This window comes from Callorhinchus milii, unplaced genomic scaffold (genome assembly GCF_018977255.1).
Source record: "Callorhinchus milii isolate IMCB2004 unplaced genomic scaffold, IMCB_Cmil_1.0 Scaffold3, whole genome shotgun sequence".
Lineage (NCBI taxonomy): Eukaryota > Metazoa > Chordata > Chondrichthyes > Chimaeriformes > Callorhinchidae > Callorhinchus > Callorhinchus milii.
Window position 1 is genome coordinate 45499378 of NW_024704744.1, and position 21086 is coordinate 45520463.

Sequence of the window (21086 nt, forward strand, 5' to 3'; positions counted from 1 at the left end):
AGAGTCCCCAGAATGTGTGTTGGGGTACTGCTGGAGTTTAACCAGCTAAAACTGCATAGTTTGTCATTGAGATTGAGAAAGCATGGTGTGGTAAGCTTTCCATTGCTTGTCCAGCTAGAGCCACCCTCCCTGTTAGGACTTTGGTTTAAAGGTTAACAGGAGCCGAGAGTGAAGAATCGCTGCCTCACTGAATTTAATGCGAGGGAGGTTCTCATTCAGCAATTCTAAAATATCATTGAAACGTTGAACATTGTATAATTTTGTCACCACTTAACAAATCCTTTGTGAAATTGTTTAACTCATTCACTACATGCTCTATATGGTGCAATTGTGGTTTAATTTGCTGATGCTCATATTCGCTTTCCACGTGGCTGCAGTTTCCTAGCATTTGGAGCTCTGACGGTGGAAAATGATATGACTGGAAATGAAAGGGTTAATATGCATCCGATATAAGTTGAGGTCTGTCATACATCCAGTCTTTCTCAGCATATTTATGACCAGGCACATGTTGCTCGTTGCTCTCTGGATTTGCACTGGACTTTTCTGCTTCCTCGTAGAAAATGTCACATTCATTGGGAATCACTTTCTCATGCTTAATTACAACAGATATGCTGTCCTTCTCAGTCTTCATATCTATGTATGGATGCATGCCCTTTACAATGAGTAGCTAGGAAACAAAGATTAAAATTTCATGATCCATGTATGGATAAAAAAAAACTCAACTTTTACAAATCTATTAATATTGAGTAAGTAAATATTCGGTAACCTTGAATAACGAATTGTTAATATAATTAAGCCTTTGTTGATTTAAAAAATCGCATCATGTGCTACGTCAAGGCAACAATAAGTTTAACAATACGTGCACACAGTAGGCTGTTTCCTGAGTCCTGGGCAGTTCCCATGCAAAAAATAGTCAAATTCGAAGACATCAGTTGCTGAAAACATCACTTACTGAATCTTGCGTTTGAGCAAAGCAGGAAGTGATGGGATGTGACTAACTTATTTTAGTGTGAGAGCTGGCCGGATGGAGTGCAGGAAGTGAACAGGCCAACTGTGTATAGAGTCCACACTGCAACTGGATTCAGACTGGATAACCAAGTCAGAAACCCATTATAACTGGGCCTCACTGTAATTCTGTTCTTTGTTTATGCCATCCTCTTCACAAACCTATGTTCAATATATGGAATACATATGCAGCTTTTTAAGAGTTCCTCGTTCAATTAACACCATCATAATATCACCATTGACCACCCCCTCTCCCGCCTCCATTACATATTTAAAAGAATAAGTGATTTCCGATCAGCCATGGGGCCTTGAGCCTGGGCCATCTGACAGGCAATGCTTCAAGTCAGATTATCAAGAAGTGAAGATGTGGTTTTGTTCGCGCTCAGACTAAGAGGAAACTTGCTGAGTTCATAAGTTTATCTCATTTAGGCCCTTTACAGATATCAGAGAATCTGTACATTTGATATAGCGCCTTATCACATCTTCGAGTCATCTCAAAGCTCTTTAAAGATATACTGTAAAGTGAATTGACAAGATATTTTGTGGGTGAAAGAAGGGGGACTTTCAACCTAACAGTTGTGGGTGAAAATATTCTTGGGGGTGCGGGGTGGTCTGTGTAAAACTGAGTTAAAAGATCATTCCCCTTGAAGACAGATGAGCTGTTAGTTTGACTATTGGCCAATCAGAGGTGAAGCCACCCCAACAAGAAGCCCACTGGACTGGAAGTGGGTGGGCATTGCTGACGAGTTGAGAGGGGGGGCAAGAGGGGTCCTGTGGGTGGGTTGGGGCTGCTCGGAGGCCTGTCTGTGGTTCTCCTCAGGTTCAGGGCTTTCCCCTCCCAGCTCCCCTTAAAGAGGTGAGCTGTAGATAGATTTGGGGGGGACGGGGGAACTGAACCCCCTCTAGCTCAAGCCACCCTCCGCCTATACATATCAGTCCGTGACTCAATCCATATCTCAAACATGAAGGATAGTATAACTAACCCGCTGAGGTGTCCATGACGTCGGAAATTTAAATTAGAAAACAAACTTACTAAAGACTTTGGCAAAACTTGCTCCTTCCTTAGAAACTTTCCAAGAAGGAACACATTTGCTATCACAAGTAGTGTGACAATTGGAGCAATCAGCACTAGAAATAGAATCAGATATTCTGAAAGACAGAGAAAAATAACAAAAGCGTTAATGGCGATTGAATAAATCTTTTTAAAACAAAAAAAGACAACACTGATTCACAAGCTACCAAATACAGGGCTTTGTCATTTAAAAATAATTAGCATTAATTTTCCTATTGAAGTTTTGATGTGAACCAGTATGTCATGCATTATGCAGTATGTCATGCATTCAAGTTGATTTTGTAAATCTTATTTTTCAGATATCATTCAATACAGTACAATTTCACTTTGCTACTATTCTTCCATCACTTAAATTATATTTCCTTCTTGAAAATATGGTATACTAGTTAAGTATCAATTGCTTCACTATTTCAAACCTCCCTTGCTATCTACTGTCAATGGTGTGCATGGAGGTTGCAAGCACTTGTTAGATGTCAAATGACCAACTAGTGCCTATCCTCCATGGTGGTGGGAGTGTGGGGGGAGGGAAGGAGGTGCTTAGCAGGGCTGAATTGGTTCCAAGGTGACAAGCTTGGCAATGGAATGTGAGAATGGAGTCAACCCACAATGGAAGTCTTGGTAGTCTGGTTCCTGAGCCAGGCAGATCTGCAGTACTCCAGGACAGTGCTGATGACAGACCAGCTAGCTTGGCTCAGTGTGGGCAAACACGGCAGCCAGTTGGGCACAGAAATGTTCCACAAACAGCCATGAAGTGAATGACCAATTTCATTTGGGAGATTGTTGACCGAGGCACTGGGAGAAATACCCTCCTCTTTTCGAATAGAGCCATGGGATTTTTAACATCCACCTGAACAGGCAGACAGGACCTTGGTTTAACATCTCAACTGAAGGACCACACCTCCAACAATGCAGTACATCTCCAGCACTTCATTGAATATCATCTTAGGCTATATAAGTTCATTGTCATTGAAATGTTTCAAGGCATTTCACACATTTGCAAACATATTACCTTGTGTTGAATGTTTGAAACACTGAGGTTTTGACCACATTCCTTTCATCTCCCAACTCACTGAATTAACTTGAGCAGACACACACCAAGTAGATTGGGATATGTTCATTGTCCAATTTGACTTTGTAATTTTACATATTCTCTGTGGCTGGAACATTGTTTGATAAAACAAGGAAGATTAACAATTTTATAGCTATATATTAATCATTTTCATTCCATTTAGCTCCAGATTATCAGTACACAAACACATACATTGGTTAAAAACAATGCTTAAACAATCAAAACATAACACATATTTTGACACACTAACTTTGAGCTGTGCTGACTATTAAAGAAGGATGTAAGACTTTGAAAGTTCTGAATTAAACAATTTTACCAGAAATTGCTTCTACAAATCCTAAAGAAATTGTTCAGTTCTATGAATGCAGCACACAAATTGCTTTCAATATAATCAAGCCCCTTCAATTACGAAAACAGACACATGTCTTAAGAAAGGAGATTCCAAATAAATTGATTAACATAGTTACAAAGTATAGTAAGGAAACATGGTAGTCTGGTCCTTGAGCCAGGTGGATCTGCAGTTCTCCAGGACAGTTTGAAAGAGAGACAAGGGACAGTTACATTACTTGACACAGGGAGTGGTGAATAAGTGGAGTAAACAATCCAGAGAAGCATTGGAGACATTTTATATCAGCAGTTTCAAGAGAGAGCTGGTTGGCTATTTCACAAAAAAATGATTGAGATATGTGAGAAAATAAGTAATGCAGATCGTTTGTTTCTTTGGAAGTTAGCAGATGGACCACATTCACGTTGTTTGTTTCTATGTTCTTATGAACATTACATGAACAGACCTTTTTATGTGATGTCTCCGGCCAAATACAAATATTACAGGTAAACTTGGGTTTTACTTTGAAGCCATTCTTTGTCGTCAGGTTTGCAACAAGGGGATATTCACATTTCACTGTTGCTTGCAGTGGTGTGTACACCATAACACGTGTAGTAGGAGGACCGATTGTGCCTGGGTAAAAGATTAAAACAGGGTAGAATTGAAGAAAATGTCAAATCCTTTGCAACATTGAAAAAAAGAATTCTTCATAGGGCAAAGTAATTCCTAGTGTAGGTTCAGCAGAGGCTCTGAGGTCTGGGCAGTCCTTTATGTTCTAGTAATCCTGAATTCTGCCAGGTGCTGAGCCAAGCTGACACATTGCTTATAATGTGCTTGTACCTGTTATATTGGAATAGATGGTCATCCATAGAGTTTTGAAGTTGAAATATGCCTATTCCTCTAATTTCCCAAATTATAATATAATAATAATCCTTGCATTTGATATGGTGTGTTATTAAGTCACTGAGATGTCTCATAACGCTTCACAGGATATACTGTAAAATTATATTGCTGTGTGTATTTTGTGGATGAAATGACTATATACATGAAATGACTATATACACTAAATTACTAGACAGAAGATTTTAACATGCACTGTTCATAGATTTTCCAATTTTTTACTTATAATAGGAAATCTCTATGAAAAGTTTAGGAGAGTGTATCAATATCCGTTAAGTCCCATTTACCTGCTCTATCCCATACCCTATAGTATATTCCTTTTTAGATATTTATCTAGCTCCTTCTTGAAGGCTAATACAGAATCTGCCTCAACTACCTTTTCCAACAGGTTATTCCGTATCCTAACAACTCTAAAAATTCTCCTAATCTCCCCATTTGCTTGTTTACTAATTATCTTAAATTGATGCCCACTTATCACTGACTCGCCTCTATCAGATCATCCCTCAGCCATCTTTGTTTTAACAGAAAAGTCCCAGTTCCTTCAATCTCTGCTCAAACCTCATCCACAGTATCATCCACTTGTCCGCAGCATCATCCCAAGTAAATTTTCTCTGCCCCCCTCTTTCACCTTGATGTCGTTTCTAAAGTGGAATGACCAAAACTGGACGTAATATTCTTCCAAATGCAGTCTAACTAACGATTTATGTACTTTTAACATTACCTGTTTGGCTATATTCAATACCCTATTTATAAAACCTAAGATTGCATTTGATTCTGTTGACATCTTTGTGCACATGCCTTCCCACCTATAAGGATTTATATATGTTAACCCCTGGGTCCTTCTCATCTTCCACTCCTTTTAATATTCTACAACCTAACATATACTTGCTTTTCTTATTCTATCTCCTAAAATGTATAACCTCACATATAACCTGCTTAAAATTTCACTTGCCTTGCAATATTCTTCACTGTTAGCTGCACTCTCTATTGCTGTGCCATTTAATTGAGTTTTACATCACATAATAGGAAGTTGTTCAGGAAAATAACAAGTGGATATCCTTGTCATGTGACAGGAAGAGGCGGTATACTACAACAACAACAACAACAACAAGATTCCATTTATAAAGCGCCTTTCACGTCAGGAAGACGTCCCATTTTTTTACTAAAAATAAAATACAGTGCAATGCTTTTAAGTATTGTTGTATTTTCATTCTAAGTCACTGGACAATATGGGGAGAAGAAAATGATTGCTGCTCTTTACATTTGTTGTTACACAGTTATAAAGTTCAGTCTCACTTTAGCTTCTGACCTATTCAACCTCCCTGGCCTCTCTTTTGCACTCACTGAACCAGTATAAAACCTTGGTGTGATCCTTAGCTCTCCTGTTTCCACCACATTGCCCGTCTCCACGCCTATATCATATCAAATGCCACTAAAATCCTTATCCACACCTTCATTTCCTCCTGTCTGGACTTCCCAAATGCATTCTCTCTGGTTTTCCTAGCTCCACCATCAACAAACTCCAGTTTATCCAAAACTCCACTGCCCTCATCCTCACCAGCACCAAACTCTGCATGTCCATCACCCCAGTCTCACTAAGAACATAAGAGAAAAAAGACCAAGGTCCATTGTGTTTGCATTCCACCTTTCTGGTGGTCGCATGCACATATGTCCCAAACTACCTATGTACTATATCCCATAAGTTATTTCCTAAAAGAAAACTATCTAATCTGTGTTTGAAAGAATCAACACTCCCTGCTTCAACCGTCTCCATAGGGAGCCTGTTCCACAGGTTCACTATTCGCTCACTGAAATAGTGTTTGCACAGATTTGGTCTGAATTTACCCCCTTTCAATTGCAGGCCGTGTCCTCTGGTTTTACTATTCTGGACAAGTTGAAACAGCCTGTCATCATCTATATCTATATTTCAGCACCATGGGATGTCCTCCTGACATGAAAGGCGCTCTATTAATGTAATTTTGTTGCTGTTGTATATTGTCTTGCCCCTTTAGAATCTTGAAGACAGCAATCATGTCGCCTCTCAATCTTCTCTTTTCAACCATGATCATGCCCAATTTACTTAGTTGCTCCTCATAGTCCAGTCCCTCCGTTCCCTCAATCATTTAGGTTGCCCTCTCTGTAACTTCTTGATTTCTCCAATATTGTTTTTGTACTCAGTGACAGAACTGTACACAGTACTCTTTAAGTGTGGTCTCACCATTGATTTATACAGTGGCAGGATTACTCCACTATTTTGGCTTGCTAAGATCTTTTGATACACCCCAACATCTGGTTTGCTTTACTCTCTGCCACAGAGCATTGTTGGGGAACTTAGGCTGCATTGACTCCCTGTCTCCCAAGTTACTTGAACAACCTTGAAGTTGACCTGGTTGGGAGACAGGGAGTCAATTATCAACTTCAAGGTTGTTACTTTCACCTACAAATCCCTTCACGCCTCCCTGTCTCTCTGATCTCCACCTACCACACTCCTCTGCTCACTCCATCTGCTCAGTCAGCTCTGACTTGCTGCACACCCCTCATCTTATCTGCACCTCCATCAGTAAGTGAGTTTTCAGACTCAACACTCCTAATCTCTGGAACTCCCTCCCTGTACCCTCCATCTCACCTGTTGTCTATCTGTCCCTCCTCAAAACCTACTTCTTCGACTCCATGTAGTCATCGTTTCTTTCCCTTCCTCTTTCCCCTTCTGCGGGTCCAACCCCATCTCTGTAAAGTGTTCTCAGACATTATCATACATGAAGGGCACTGTATACATGCAAGCTGTTGTTGTTGCTGTTGTATGATATGACTAAGTTGACTTACCATTATGTTTGTAACTGAACATCGGTGTGAAAGCAAAAGCTGACTCCTGCAAATGTTTAACGGCCTTGACCTTTGCATAGTACATACTTGATGCAGTCAAGTTCTCTGTAAATGGTTTTGTAACATCGCAATAATGGGTAGAAATTTTTGAACAGGGTGGGAAGGGCTTCCAACGAGAAGTTCTGTAAAACACAAGAACATCTTTTCAGTCGCACTACAAGCAGCAGTGTATTCATTTTCATTGTTACCCTGGTTAAGGTCACCAATGACTTTCTCTCCATCTGTAATCAGGACACCCTTTGCCTCTTTGTTCTCCTAGACCTTCTTCAACACCATTGACCATTCTATCCTTCTCCAACCATGTCTCCTCCCTCATGGTTCTGTCCTTTCTTGGTTTCACTTTTACCTAACCCAATGCCTTCTCCTACCACATGTGGTGCTCCTCAAGGCTGTATCATCAATCCTCTCCTTTCACTATCTAAATGCTCCCCCTTGGTGGCATTATCCTTAGACATGAGGGCCACTTCCATATGTATGTGGAAGACACCCAGCATTATCTTTCTGCCTCGACCCTTGAATTCATACCCAATGCCGTTTTGATTGATTGCCTGTTAGATATCAAGTCCTGGATGAGTTCTAACATTCTAGCACTAAATGTGAACAAGGCTGAGGCTCTCCTGCTTGGCTCTGTCATTGTTTTCTCAACTTAAGCACTTACCACATCAACCTGCATGAATGCTCACTTCAACTTACAGAGCTAGTCCAGAATATTGGTGTCTTGTTCTCTCCCCAGTGTCCTTCAAAACCTACAACTGGGTTATAAGTCACTTGGTTTTCTCTCCTGTCAATAAATAGAACCCACCTCCACCACTACATCTTCTTTGCTCTGCCACGCACCCTCATCTATGCCTTCATTACGTCCAGGCTTGAATATTCGATTGCCCTGCTCACCAGACACCCCTGATCCTCCCTACACAAACACCAGGCCATCTAATACCCTGCACTCTCCTGATCTAGGCTCCATAAACCCATCACATCCATCTTTGTTTGGCTCCACAGGCTCCTTATCCCCCAGTAAATCTCAAGATCCTTGTCCTCATTTTTATATCCCTCCATAGCCTCACCCTACCCTGCTTCAGCAACCCCTTGCACTATTGCTGTCCAGGCCACTCCCTCCGCTCACTGGCCTGCTTCACATCCCATGCTTGATCTGCCCCACCATAGATAAGTGAGCTTTCATCCATTCTATCCCCACTCTCTGAAGCTCCATCCCATAGTCCCTCTGCCTTGCTTTCTCTCTCCTCGTCCTTAAGGTTTTTGGCAACCTTCACCTCCCCCTTCCAACCCCCCCATACACACAACTCAGGCTCCCAGTCAACTGTGTGAAGAGCTTTGAATTCCTGTCATTGTGAAAGGAGAAACATATTGTGAAAAATAAAGTGCTGTGGTTATTAGAAAAATATGTTGCAAAATATACAGACCTGTAATCCTTGCATTCAACACGAAAATATGTTTCAGGTATGTCATAATCCCAAATTAAAATAGTCTTCAGATTATAAGAATTTATCGAGAGATTTATTGGAGGAGAGAGTTCATGTTGGCCTGTGAAATAAACAGGATTGGTATTTAAGCACAATGAAAGAATCCAATCTTGTAAAGGCACACTCTTCTTCTCTTCATTGGCTTCTGCCCTTCCTTATTTACCCTGGTCAGTTGCCAATGTACACAAATTCTATAGTTCAATTTATAAATACACAGAACACAAATTTGCGTAGGATGCATGATGATGACATTTTTGTATTCACTTGCAACTCAAGAGCAGTTTGACAAGTTCCAAATCATCCAGAATATTGTCCAGACTACAGTTTTGAGCAGCAATGGCAGAGTTATAAACAAGCAAATATATTGGGGATTGGAATTGGAATTGCGAAGAGCAACTCCTGTGCCTACCCCAAGTGCGTCACTCCGGCCCACAAGAACCTTGCTCTGGTGCGATTAGTTTCCAGAGTGGAGTTGCTGCCATTTGCAAATCCAGATAATGAATGTGTCAGTATGGTGCAGGAGGTAGCACTGTGATCTTTGGAGATGAAGGGTGTGGACTGGAACTTGAGCTCACAGTCAAGACTGACAGTCCAATTGTAGGACTGGAGAATTGCTGAATTGTCAAGAGATGCTGTGTTTTCTATGGTTTATGAATGGCGTGAAAACCAAGGAACATATTCTGTGGAATTTCATTCATTCATTTCTTTCCAGTTCTAAGAAAGCACAATATTTCCTTACCCAATATTCCCACATTTAAACAAAATCACAAGAGTAGCATGGAAAAATTAAAAAATAACAAGTACATTGCTTAATCAGTGTCTTAAGAGTGTGTGTTAAATATTCTGCACATTTCTGATGCACATCCATCCACTCATGCCAAATGTTCTTGTACAACAAGCCTCAGCAATACCACAGATGGCATTGTTTGTCCTAAAGCAGCGCAATTGGTTCTTTTCTGTATATAAACTCCAGTGACCGTGTGATTTCCTTCCACTTCTGCATTACTGCAATACATGTGACAAGCACACCACACACATTTGATCACAGGATAATTAGAAATTACCAGAAAGGTTATTCAAGCCTTTCTTGTAATTTTTCAAAAGAGAAAGGGCGTTTTAAGGCTGTCCATTACAACAACAACAAAATTAAATAGATAGAGCGCCTTTCACGTCGGGAGGATGTCCCAAAGCGCTGAACAGTCAGGTGTTGGGGCCCGAGCATGGGGGAGGGGTGGCGTAGGGGTGAGGGAAGGCAGAGAGGTGGGAGGGAGACCAAAGCCACGGTCGAAGAGAAGGGTCTTGAGACCGGCCTTGAAAGAGGCAAGGGAGGAAGTGAGGCAAAGGGACCGTGGGATGGAGTTTCAGAGTGTGGGGGCAGAGAGGCTGAAAGCCCGGCCACTGATGGGCGGGCAGGTTGGGCGGGAGACATGGACATTAGAGACATTAGAGCTCATCCTTCCAGAATGTCCACTACACTGTCTTCTCATATAGCTTTAAGCAGTATCACAAAATAATCCATCTGGTCTCCACCCCAACAACTGATAACCCATTTCAGTTGTTAACCCAAGTGTAAAGTTTACAAAGCATGCAATCCCTAGGCAGTGACATAAGCAGCAACCTGATGACCTGGAAGTGATCTATTTTTTAGTGCCAGAAGCTGGGTGTACCATGCTTCTGGTCAGTGTGAGTCCTCAGTAGACTTATACTCGAAGGGAACCCATGCTCAACCGCGTGTGCTTTGTGCAGGAAGTGGCGCTTCCACACATGCACTGCGAGTGTGATAGGATATAACAATGGTGGCACTTCCTCAGATCACACCTGAAGATTTTTCTCTTCGACCGTGCCTTTGGTCACATCCCCTTTCTCCCTGGCTTCGGGATGCTTTGCCACATGAAGAGCGCTATATAAATGCAAGTTGTTGTTGTGCATAGCACAAATATGCAAATGCACAGAAAGTTAAGTCAGTGGCAACATGAGGAACCAGAAAGTGGCCATTTTTAATGCTTTATTATAAGGAGAGAGCTAACTAAGTTCCACCCTGTTTGTAGTATTGTCCTAAATTTTTAAATGTTGGAGACTAGATACTGGTTTTTGCTGTATGGTGTTGGATTACTTTGGGTAGGAACATAAATAAACTGAAGCTGCTATAATTAAGTTGTTAACCTTTACGGGAATGCCTTATCTAAAGGTAAAAATAGAAAAGGTTTGAGTACTTTCCTGTTAGTACTTGGCATATTCCCAACTGTAAATAATTTGCCTAGTATGAAAGGGGGTGAATGAATGTACTATCATCTCCTAAGTCATTGAGGCGTGGCTCTTTTTCTTTGAATTCTTCCTCAAGCTACTTAAGACATCTCTGGAACTTCACTTTGTTAAAGGTAAAGCAGCCATGACTATTCCTGAGCTGTTCAATACAGTGTAGTGTTGATACCTTCTGTAGTGAGAACAAAACTGCTGACGCTCTAATGCAGTGCTGGGGGGTGTGCTACAATGATGGAGGTTCCATCTTTTGGATGAAATGTTAAAAAAAAAGTACCCATCTGCCTGTCCAGATAGGTCCTTTGTTTAACTATTCTCATGGCACTGTTCAAAAAAGTTGGGAGTTTCTCCTCCTGTCCTGATCAACAATCCCCGAATATAATAGGACTTTGCTGTGAGAAAAATTGGCTGCTGCATTTGCCCACAAAATACACACAATGATATCATTTTACAGCATATCATGTTAAGCGCTTCGAGATGTCTCAATGAAGTGATATGCTCTGTCAAATACAAGGATTTTTATCATTAATAATACTCCCCAAAGAGGTGATGGAGAACAACAACAACAAGATTCCATTTATTGAGTGCCTTTCACGTCGGGAGGACGTCCTAAGGCACTGTACAGTCAGGTCAGGACCCGAGCAAGGGGGAAATGGTCAGGGTGAGGGGAGGGAAGGGAGGGAGCAAGGAGGGGGTAGAGAGTCGAGAGGGGAGCTGAAGGCACGGTCAAAGAGAAAGGTCTTGAGACCGGCCTTGAAGGAGGAAAGGGAGGAGGCGGCGAAGGCACTGGGGGATGGAGTTCCAGAGCCTGGGGGCTGAGAGGCTGAAGGCCAGGCCACCGATGGTAGGGCGGTTGGGGCGGGGGATGTGGAGCAGACCGGAGCCAGAGGAACGGAGCGTACGGGCAGGTAAGTAGGGGGATAGTAGGTCGGAGAGGTAGGAGGGAGCAAGGCCGTGAATGGCCTTGTAGGTGAGGATGAGGATCTTGAATTCGATCCTCTGGGGGATGGGGAGCCAGTGGAGGCGAGCGAGGGTGGGAGCGATGTGGTCCCGAAGCCTGGTGCGGGACAGTACACGAGCTGCAGAGTTCTGAATGACCTGCAGCTTGTGGAGGGAGGTGCCGGGAAGGCCGGCGAGGAGAGAGTTCCCATAGTCCAGCCTTGAGGTGATAAAGGCATGGACCAGAGTTTCAGCAGCGTGAGGGGTGAGGTAGTGCCGTAGTCTGGCGATGTTCCGGAGGTGATGGAAGGCGGTGCCAGTTGTGGCGCGGATATGAGGGAGAAAGGATAGCTCAGGGTCGAACAGAAAATTGTAATGCTAGCATTTCCTTTGCCACATGTAACCCATGGTCACTCTTGCTATCATATTCCTTGTCCCTACTCTGACCCAACTCGCACTCCTTGCCTATCGTTGTACCCTAATCACTCTTTTTATCATCTTTTCTTCCTCTATCTCAATGCTCCTTGTATATTGACATTGAGATCTCTTTGTCTCCCTTGGCTTCCTCCATTCCTTCCTCATGATCGTCCTTCCTTCCTTCCTTCCTTCCTTCCTTCCTTCCTTCCTTCCTTCCTTCCAGGAGTGTGTTCATGGGGCAGCCCTGTACAAATGTCTTGGGTACATCTAATAGGCCTTACATGCCTACAGTTACATGAGTAATTGTTCAGCTCAGTGTAAGTGAACTGAACTCCATTTATGTGTCTAGTTCTTGTGGTTGTGTGTGACCCTATGTTCTACTTTGGACAGAAGTCAGTATTACCTACCTAACCAAAGTTACATCTACAGAAGTGAAAGAGAGAATTCCACAGAGACAGCTTAGGGAAATGACAATAAGCACGAGTGGCAACAATCCACTCAAGATCTCAAGTCATGTAGAAGTGTCAGGGAGTTGCGGTGTAGCAGTCCCAGGGAGTTGGGGTGTAGCCGTGTCAGAGAGTTGGTGTGTCACAGTGTCAGGGAGTTGGTGTGTAGCAGTGTCAGGGAGTTGGTGTGTCACAGTGTCAGGGAATTGGGGTGTAGCAGTGTCAGGGAGTTGGTGTGTAGCAGTGTCAGGGAGTCGGTGTGTCACAGTGTCAGGGAGTTGGTGTGTAGCAGTGTCAGGGAGTTGGGGTGTAGCAGTTTCAGGGAGTTGGGGTGTAGCAGTGGCAGGGAGTTGGGGTGTAGCAGTGGCAGGGAGTTGGGGTGTAGCAGTGTCAGGGAGTTGGTGTGCAGCAGTGTCAGGGAGTTGGTGCGTCACAGTGTCAGGGAGTTGGTGCGTCACAGTGTCAGGGAGTTGGTGTGTAGCAGTGTCAGGGAGTTGGTGTGTAGCAGTGTCAGGGAGTTGGTGTGTAGCAGTGTCAGGGAGTTGGTGTGTAGCAGTGTCAGGGAGTTGGTGTAGCAGTGTCAGGGAGTTGGTGTGCAGCAGTGTCAGGGAGTTGGTGCGTCACAGTGTCAGGGAGTTGGTGCGTCACAGTGTCAGGGAGTTGGTGTGTAGCAGTGTCAGGGAGTTGGTGTGTAGCAATGTCAGGGAGTTGGTGTGTAGCAGTGTCAGGGAGTTGGTGTGTAGCAGTGTCAGGGAGTTGGTGTAGCAGTGTCAGGGAGTTGGTGTGCAGCAGTGTCAGGGAGTTGGTGCGTCACATTATCAGGGAGTTGGTGCGTCACAGTGGCAGGGAGTTGGTGTGTAGCAGTGTCAGGGAGTTGGTGTGTAGCAGTGTCAGGGAGTTGGGGTGTAGCAGTCTCAGGGAGTTGGGGTGTAGCAGTCTCAGGGAGTTGGGGTGTAGCAGTCTCAGGGAGTTGGGGTGTAGCAGTGGCAGGGAGTTGGTGTGTAGCAGTGTCAGGGAGTCGGTGTGTCACAGTGTCAGGGAGTTGGTGTGTAGCAGTGTCAGGGAGTTGGGGTGTAGCAGTTTCAGGGAGTTGGGGTGTAGCAGTGGCAGGGAGTTGGGGTGTAGCAGTGGCAGGGAGTTGGGGTGTAGCAGTGTCAGGGAGTTGGTGTGCAGCAGTGTCAGGGAGTTGGTGCGTCACAGTGTCAGGGAGTTGGTGCGTCACAGTGTCAGGGAGTTGGTGTGTAGCAGTGTCAGGGAGTTGGTGTGTAGCAGTGTCAGGGAGTTGGTGTGTAGCAGTGTCAGGGAGTTGGTGTGTAGCAGTGTCAGGGAGTTGGTGTAGCAGTGTCAGGGAGTTGGTGTGCAGCAGTGTCAGGGAGTTGGTGCGTCACAGTGTCAGGGAGTTGGTGCGTCACAGTGTCAGGGAGTTGGTGTGTAGCAGTGTCAGGGAGTTGGTGTGTAGCAATGTCAGGGAGTTGGTGTAGCAGTGTCAGGGAGTTGGTGTGCAGCAGTGTCAGGGAGTTGGTGCGTCACATTATCAGGGAGTTGGTGCGTCACAGTGGCAGGGAGTTGGTGTGTAGCAGTGTCAGGGAGTTGGTGTGTAGCAGTGTCAGGGAGTTGGGGTGTAGCAGTCTCAGGGAGTTGGGGTGTAGCAGTCTCAGGGAGTTGGTGTGTAGCAGTGTCAGGGAGTTGGGGTGTAGCAGTGGCAGGGAGTTGGGGTGTAAGCAATCTCGGGTGTTGGGGTGTAGCAGTCTCAAGGAGTTGGGGTGTAGCAGTCTTAAGGAGTTGGGGTGTAGCGGTTGGGGGCAGTTGAGGTGTATCGGTCTTGGGAGATGGGTGTATCAGTCTTGGGAGATGGGTAGCAGTCAAGAAGTAACATTTCTCAGGTTGGAGTGATTTGTACACATGCTGGAGAAATTCTTTATCATACTGAGAGGTTTGTGGGAGGAAAGAGGCTGCCTCTTGAGGCTTGCATTTCACACGGAAATAGGTGGTTGATCTTGTTTTGGTCAGGCGCCTGTGTGCTTATTTGAACTACTTTTGTGCCATCTTGTGCAGCAGAGGCATTTGAAAAGCAGTTTTGAATATTCAGTTTGCCTGTTCAGGTGATGAAATTTCCCCGTTGGTTTAATAATATAATCCTTGCCTTTAATAAAGCTCCATATCATGTCATCAAAAATATATCACAGGATTTACTATAAAGTGTAGTGGATATCCATTTTGTTGGCGAATGCAGCAGCTAATTTGCGCAAAGCAATGTTCCACCAACAGCCAGTAAGTGAATGGCGAATTTTGATTTGGGGGATTGTTGGCCAGGGTGCCTGGAGAAACTCCCTTCACTTTTTGAATAGAGTAATCGGAATTGGTCACTCACTTCTGGCTATTTGTGGAACATTACTTGTACCTAGAAATACACAAGCAAAATCTACAAAATACTATACTTCACAGAACGTTTTGTGAAGCATTTTGCGGGTTTCAACATGATAATCAATTGCAAGGATTATTAGTAGTATCCAAGGCTTGGGCTTGTAACATTCTGTTTATTTCTCACTGTCTGGAAAGGTAAAGCTAGGTAATGGCAACTATTCTCAGGTGCATTCCTAAAAGCTGATTCTTTAACCTAATATTTTAGAATTTAGTTTAAAACTATATGTTTTCTTCTAACAGAGTGGGTTAAAAGCAGCAGAACAGTTTTCCATTAGTTCAAGAAATTAACATAGAAACAAAAAGTAATTCAATAACAAAGGAGATTTAGCAGAAACATATACAAGTGATTTTCTTGGATGACTAGAGAAATTAAAATGAAAATGAGACTCAAAAGAAAGGCTTATAATAAATGTAAGCATAATAATATTTAAAAAATCTGACAGCGTATACAAAAGATGGAAGGGAAACAAAGAAAAAGAGATTAAAAACATAAACACATAAAAGCAAAACAAAAAAAAGTTAAAATGCTGGGCCAATTAGAAGCAAAAAGGGAAATTTAGTCACAGAAAATGAACCAGAGATCATAAAGGCAGAAATCCTTAATGAGTATTTCACTTCAGTTTTTACAGAGGAGATTGACCCCCCCTCGCCCCTTTTTCCAGTCCCGCCTAAAAAACTTCCTTTTCGACCGTGCTTACGATCACCTCTTCCCACCCCCCCAACAACAACTTGCATTTACATAGTGTTCTCCATGCCGGGCAGCGAACCAGAACACTTAAAAATGGAGGAGCCTGATGCCGAGCCAGGGGGAGGGGGAAGGTGACCATGCGCAAAGATGAAAGTCTTCAGGCGCGATCTGAAAATGGGGAAAGAGGGGGCAAGGCAAAGGGATTGAGAGAGGGAGTTCCATAGCTTCGGGATATAGTGGCTGAAGGTATGGCTGCCAATGGTGGAGTGGAGTATTCAAGGGACAAGGAGAAGACTGACGCCAGTAGAACAGAGGCAGTGGGTAGTGCTGTGAGGAGAGAGGAGGTTGGAGAAATAGGGGCTGCCAAGGTGTGGAGGGATTTAAACACTAGAGTGAGGATCTTGAAGTCAACTCGCTCTGTGACAGGGAGCCAAGGGAGTTTGGCAAGGACTGGAGCAATCGGGGTGTAGAGTTTAGTGCGAGTGAGAATGTGGGCGGCGGAGTTTTGGATGAGTTGAATTTTGTGAATAGTGGGGAAGGGGAGGAGGGCGATTGAGTAGTCCAGCCAAGAGGTGATGAAGACATGGGCAAGGGTTTCGGCTGCTTGTGGAGTGAGTTATCAATAATAATAATAATCCTTGCATTTGATATAGCACTTTTCACATCTTTTAGATGTCTCAAAGCGCTTCACAGAATAGACTGTAAAGTGTAGTGACTGCCTATTTTGTGGGTGAAATGCGACAGCCAATTGCGCACAGTAACGTTTCCACAAACAGTCGTGGATTGAAGTGACCAATTTTTTTTTATTATTGTGTGTTTTTGGTGAGGGATTATTATCAGGCAGAGGTGGAGGAAAGCGGTCCTGGCCAGGGACCGGATTGGGGGAGGAAGGGTAACTGGGGATCGAACCTGACGCGCAAGTTGTGCACAGGTTCAGAAAGTTTCAAGGATAGATTGGATAAGTTGAGGAGACCTGAACCTTGGGACAGAAGACGTCGACGGAAGCCAAAGAGTATGGCTTCTGTTTGTTGACGTTTAACTGCAAGAAGTTTGCGTTCATCCAGGGCTTGATGTCTGTCAGACAAGCTGACAGAACATCAGAGGACTGGGGGTTGCAGCTGGAGGAGAAGTAAAGTTGAGTGTCATCCGCATAAATGGGGAAGTTAACCCCATGTCTGCAGGTGACATCACCGAGAGGGAACATATAGATGAAGAATAAAAGGGGGCCAATGGTGGAGCCTTGGGGTATCCTACAGGTGACCGGGTGGGGGCGAGAAGAAAAAACATTTGCAGAAATGTAGGACACAACCAGCATTTCACCAGTGTCAGCACAGACAATATGAGTCCCGACGTGCGGCTTAAACCCGTAACCTTCAGTAATTAGAACAGATAGCTATAAAAAAGGAAGTGATACTAAAACACGTAATGGAACTCAAAGAGGATAAGTCACCAGAGTCTGTTGGCAGGCAGCCAAGAATATTGAGGGCAGTTGGGGAGAAAATAGTAGATGCTTTTGAACATCTTTGGATATGAAAATTGTATTAGGAAACTGGAGGGTAGCTAATGTAATGCCGATGTTTTAAAAGAGAGAACGGGACCAGACAAGTAATTTTAGACCAGTTAACTAACATCCATAGTAGGCAAGCTTTTATAGACTATAATACAGGATAATATTAATAATGACTTAGAAAGATATGAGTTGATTAAAGACAGTCAATGTGGATTTGTTAAAGGCATGTTTTAACTGACAAATCTAATAGAGTTCTTTGACAAAATAACCAAGAGAATAGATGAATGTAATGCTGTGGATGTGGTATATATGGATTTTCAGCAATAAGGTGCTGCATAGGAGGCTTGTTAAAAAAGAAAATTAGGGAGCATGGTATTAATGGAAAGGGAGCAGAACGAGTAGAAAGTAAGTTGAAGAATAGGAAACAGAGGGTAGGATTATAGGCTTGTTATTCACAATGGAGAGATGTTAAATAGTGGTGTCTACAAGGGCTCTGTGTTAGGACCACTGCTATTCTCCATTTATATAATGATCTGGATTCTGGTAAAAGAGACACAATTTCTAAGTTTGTAAATAGCACCAAAATAGGGAATGCAGTGAAGAAGATTGTGAGGTTTTGGAAGAAAGAATAAGGAGAACAAGCATTTGTTAGATGATAAAATTTTAAAAGGTGTGGAAGAGCAGAGGGACATTGGATTAACATACATACATTCTTAAAAGTAGGAAGGCAGGTGGATGAAGTTGTCAAGAAAGCAAATCAACATCTCTGAAAAACACAGCACTCCCCCAGATTGTCAACCTAGATATAAACTCACAGACCTAATGTGGGAGTTGAACTCCTGGCCTTTTGCCTCATAGGCGTGTACCTATGAGAGTGCTACCAATTCTTGGGTATTTCCATATGTAGGTGGCGTGCATGAAACTCTCAGTTTTTTAGATTTAGGATACCCTTAAGCAGAGTGATGGTTTTCCGCATGGTTAGACATGCGGCTGACCAACAAAAGAAGAGCTAGGCGGACACCCATTATAATCTACTTAGAAGTAAAGAGGGAGAATGAGAAGGGTTGAGAATATGGAAAGACTTCAGTGTGTAGATGCAAGGATACTTTGGACTGCAAACAATAATCCTTGCATTTGATGTAGCACCTTACCACATCGTTGTGACATCTTAAAGCACTTCACAGAATTTTGCAGTTCAGTGTCGTGACTGTATTTGTAGGCAAACACTGTAGCTCATTTTGTGTACACCAACGTCTAGTAGTGCCTTGGGATCTTTAATGTCCACCTGAACAGGCAGATAGGAGGGGAGGGCACAACTTAATGTAACACCTGCAGCTTGATTGATTTTGCTCTCACTCCTCTTCTTTTCAACCTTGTTGGTGTCCTGTGCTGAGTGATGAGTCTCTTCCTCCAGGTTTCTCAATTGAAACAGAAAGAAAATACATGTAGTACCACTTTGGTGTAGTGTTCGCAGTGCTGCTATGTAAGCCCTGGGCCACCATTCCACCAGCTCAATGCATTGCCTTGAGGTGGGAAAGGCTGGAAGAAGTCAATAAGTAATGACTTGCAGCACTGGCTATACAGTGCAGTAATGCTTATACAGATTATGAAAATCACAGATTATGAGCACACAGATTATAAGCAACCACTGAGTCCTGTAGCTAAGTGGTTCGAGCACTCGCCTCACAAGCGAGTGTCCTGGGTTCGATTCCCAGTAGGGCGAGACATTGTGCAAGTTTCCTTACTTGTTTACCTAGCAGTAAGTATGAACCTGGTTGTTAATCGACTGGTGGATTGCTTTTCCAGGGGTAATAATTGCTTCAAAATAACTAAAAATAATTTTGTCACTCACTCCACGACTGTTTGTAGGACACTGCTGTGCGCAATTGGCTGCAGCGTTTCGGCCACAAAATATTCAGTCAATTCACTTCACAGTATATTCTGTGAAGCGCTTTGAGACGTCTCGAAGACGTGATAAGGTGCTGTATCAAATGCAAAGATTATTATTATTATTATACAGAATGAATGACTGACAAACACACTAGAACTGAACCCTTGAGGTGTTGTTTAGCAACTAGATGAGAGAAACAAGCAGTTCTCCTGGGTGGTACATAAACCGATACAACTGGACCTGAAAGTAATTGCTGCCCTTTAGATACAAGCTGATGATTTTGAAAAATGTTTTTAATATAGTATCTCTCTGTTCTATCCCAACAACTTGGTTTAATGACATCCTCAGAAGAGCTCCCTCTACTGCTAGTGTGAATGTTTCCTATTTCTCACCAGCCATCCCGATGCCCTCTGTAAGTGAATTGCAGTGTGTTGTTAAATTGTGTTTAGCATTATGCACAGGATAAAACTCCCTGAACTGAATGCATGTCAGAACGTAGAAGCTAACAAGCAGAAATAGGTTATTTTTCGAGCCTTAAGGCAGACCCGAGCATGAAACCCAGGCTTAGAGCTGAAAAGCCAATGTGTCACCTCCACAATGCATCAACAAGGCTTTACAAGTTAGTGGACAGCTTGCTCTGGGAAATACACAAATGAGATGGCAAATTATAAAGGCAAATAGTATAACGGTTATATCAACTTTCAAATTAAATCGTTAAATCATTCACTGATCTACAACTATTTTTCCAACTTGTCAATTTTCAGGAATAAGAGGAAGACACTCAGACATAGGGCCTGTTCTACCACTTTATATGATCTCAGCAGATCTTCTAATCCCAATGGCTCATCCTTTCATTGTACTTCTCAATACCTCTGCTACCCAAGTATACGTTCATCTCTCTTTAAAACATCTCTATTGATTCTACCTCGACAGCTTTCTGGAGATAGAGCAATTCACACTTTCACGAACCTCTGTGTAAAGAAATATTCTCCCCACCTCTCCTCATTCATTTCTAATAACACTGTGTTATTTTTAACCACAATGAACAGCAATGTTCAATAACAGTAGGTTGAATCATATGCTGTGAGGTCTGGAATTACTGCTGTCTGTTTCTTTCATTGCTGATGAAGATGGTTTACATGTGCCACAGACAAACCTAAGATAGTGTAGAGGCTGTACCAAAGTTCAGTACTTCTTAAACCACAAAGAAAGTGTGAATCAAGAGGTATATGTTAAAAGTTTTTTTTTACTAATTCGGGGGATGAATGGGTTTCCTGTTGACGTCAAGTGCTGTCACTGGTTAAAGCAAAACTGTTGTCATTTCACAAGTTACAGAATGACAGCATGTATTTTTTTATAATTCAAATTACACACAACATTCATTACTGAAATCAGAACTAAATTGTTATCCATATTTTGCTCATCACTCATGGATGATTCAGCCATTCTGACCCCAATCTCCAGAAGTCCATCACCCCTGCCTTCCTGGCTCCACTAGCTCTCTAGCGTCAGGCTAGGATCTTTGTTCCCACCTTCAAATACCTCTACATTTTTGTATCACTTTATCTCTATCCCTGCGATAACCTTACAACTAAACAAACAGTATTTGGATAAAAATAGGTGCTGGAGCTTAAGAAAGAAAAATAAACCCTTCACTTCAAAAGCAACTAAGATGGTTTGTTCCTCGCACTGTGAGATAGATGTACATGTAACATTACAGGTGGTACTCACTGTGAGATGCATTGTAACAGTGCAATTAACCTCACATGGATTAAAT

At 42.9% G+C, this 21086-nt stretch overlaps 1 protein-coding gene across 1 annotated transcript in view; it reads right to left on the reverse strand.

Annotated features, from left to right (window-relative positions):
• Positions 1 to 305: 305 nt before the first annotated feature.
• The window catches only part of LOC103178319 (interferon gamma receptor 1), a 29331-nt gene continuing 8550 nt past the window's right edge, over positions 306 to 21086 (reverse strand). The window contains exons 2-7 of the mRNA XM_007892986.2: positions 8676 to 8796; positions 7195 to 7376; positions 3938 to 4104; positions 3087 to 3234; positions 2039 to 2154; positions 306 to 667 (exon numbers count right to left, since the gene is read on the reverse strand). Of these exons, the coding sequence (XP_007891177.1) occupies positions 434 to 667; positions 2039 to 2154; positions 3087 to 3234; positions 3938 to 4104; positions 7195 to 7376; positions 8676 to 8796 (968 nt within the window). The 3' untranslated portion in view covers positions 306 to 433. The remainder of the gene's footprint in view (positions 668 to 2038; positions 2155 to 3086; positions 3235 to 3937; positions 4105 to 7194; positions 7377 to 8675; positions 8797 to 21086) is intronic.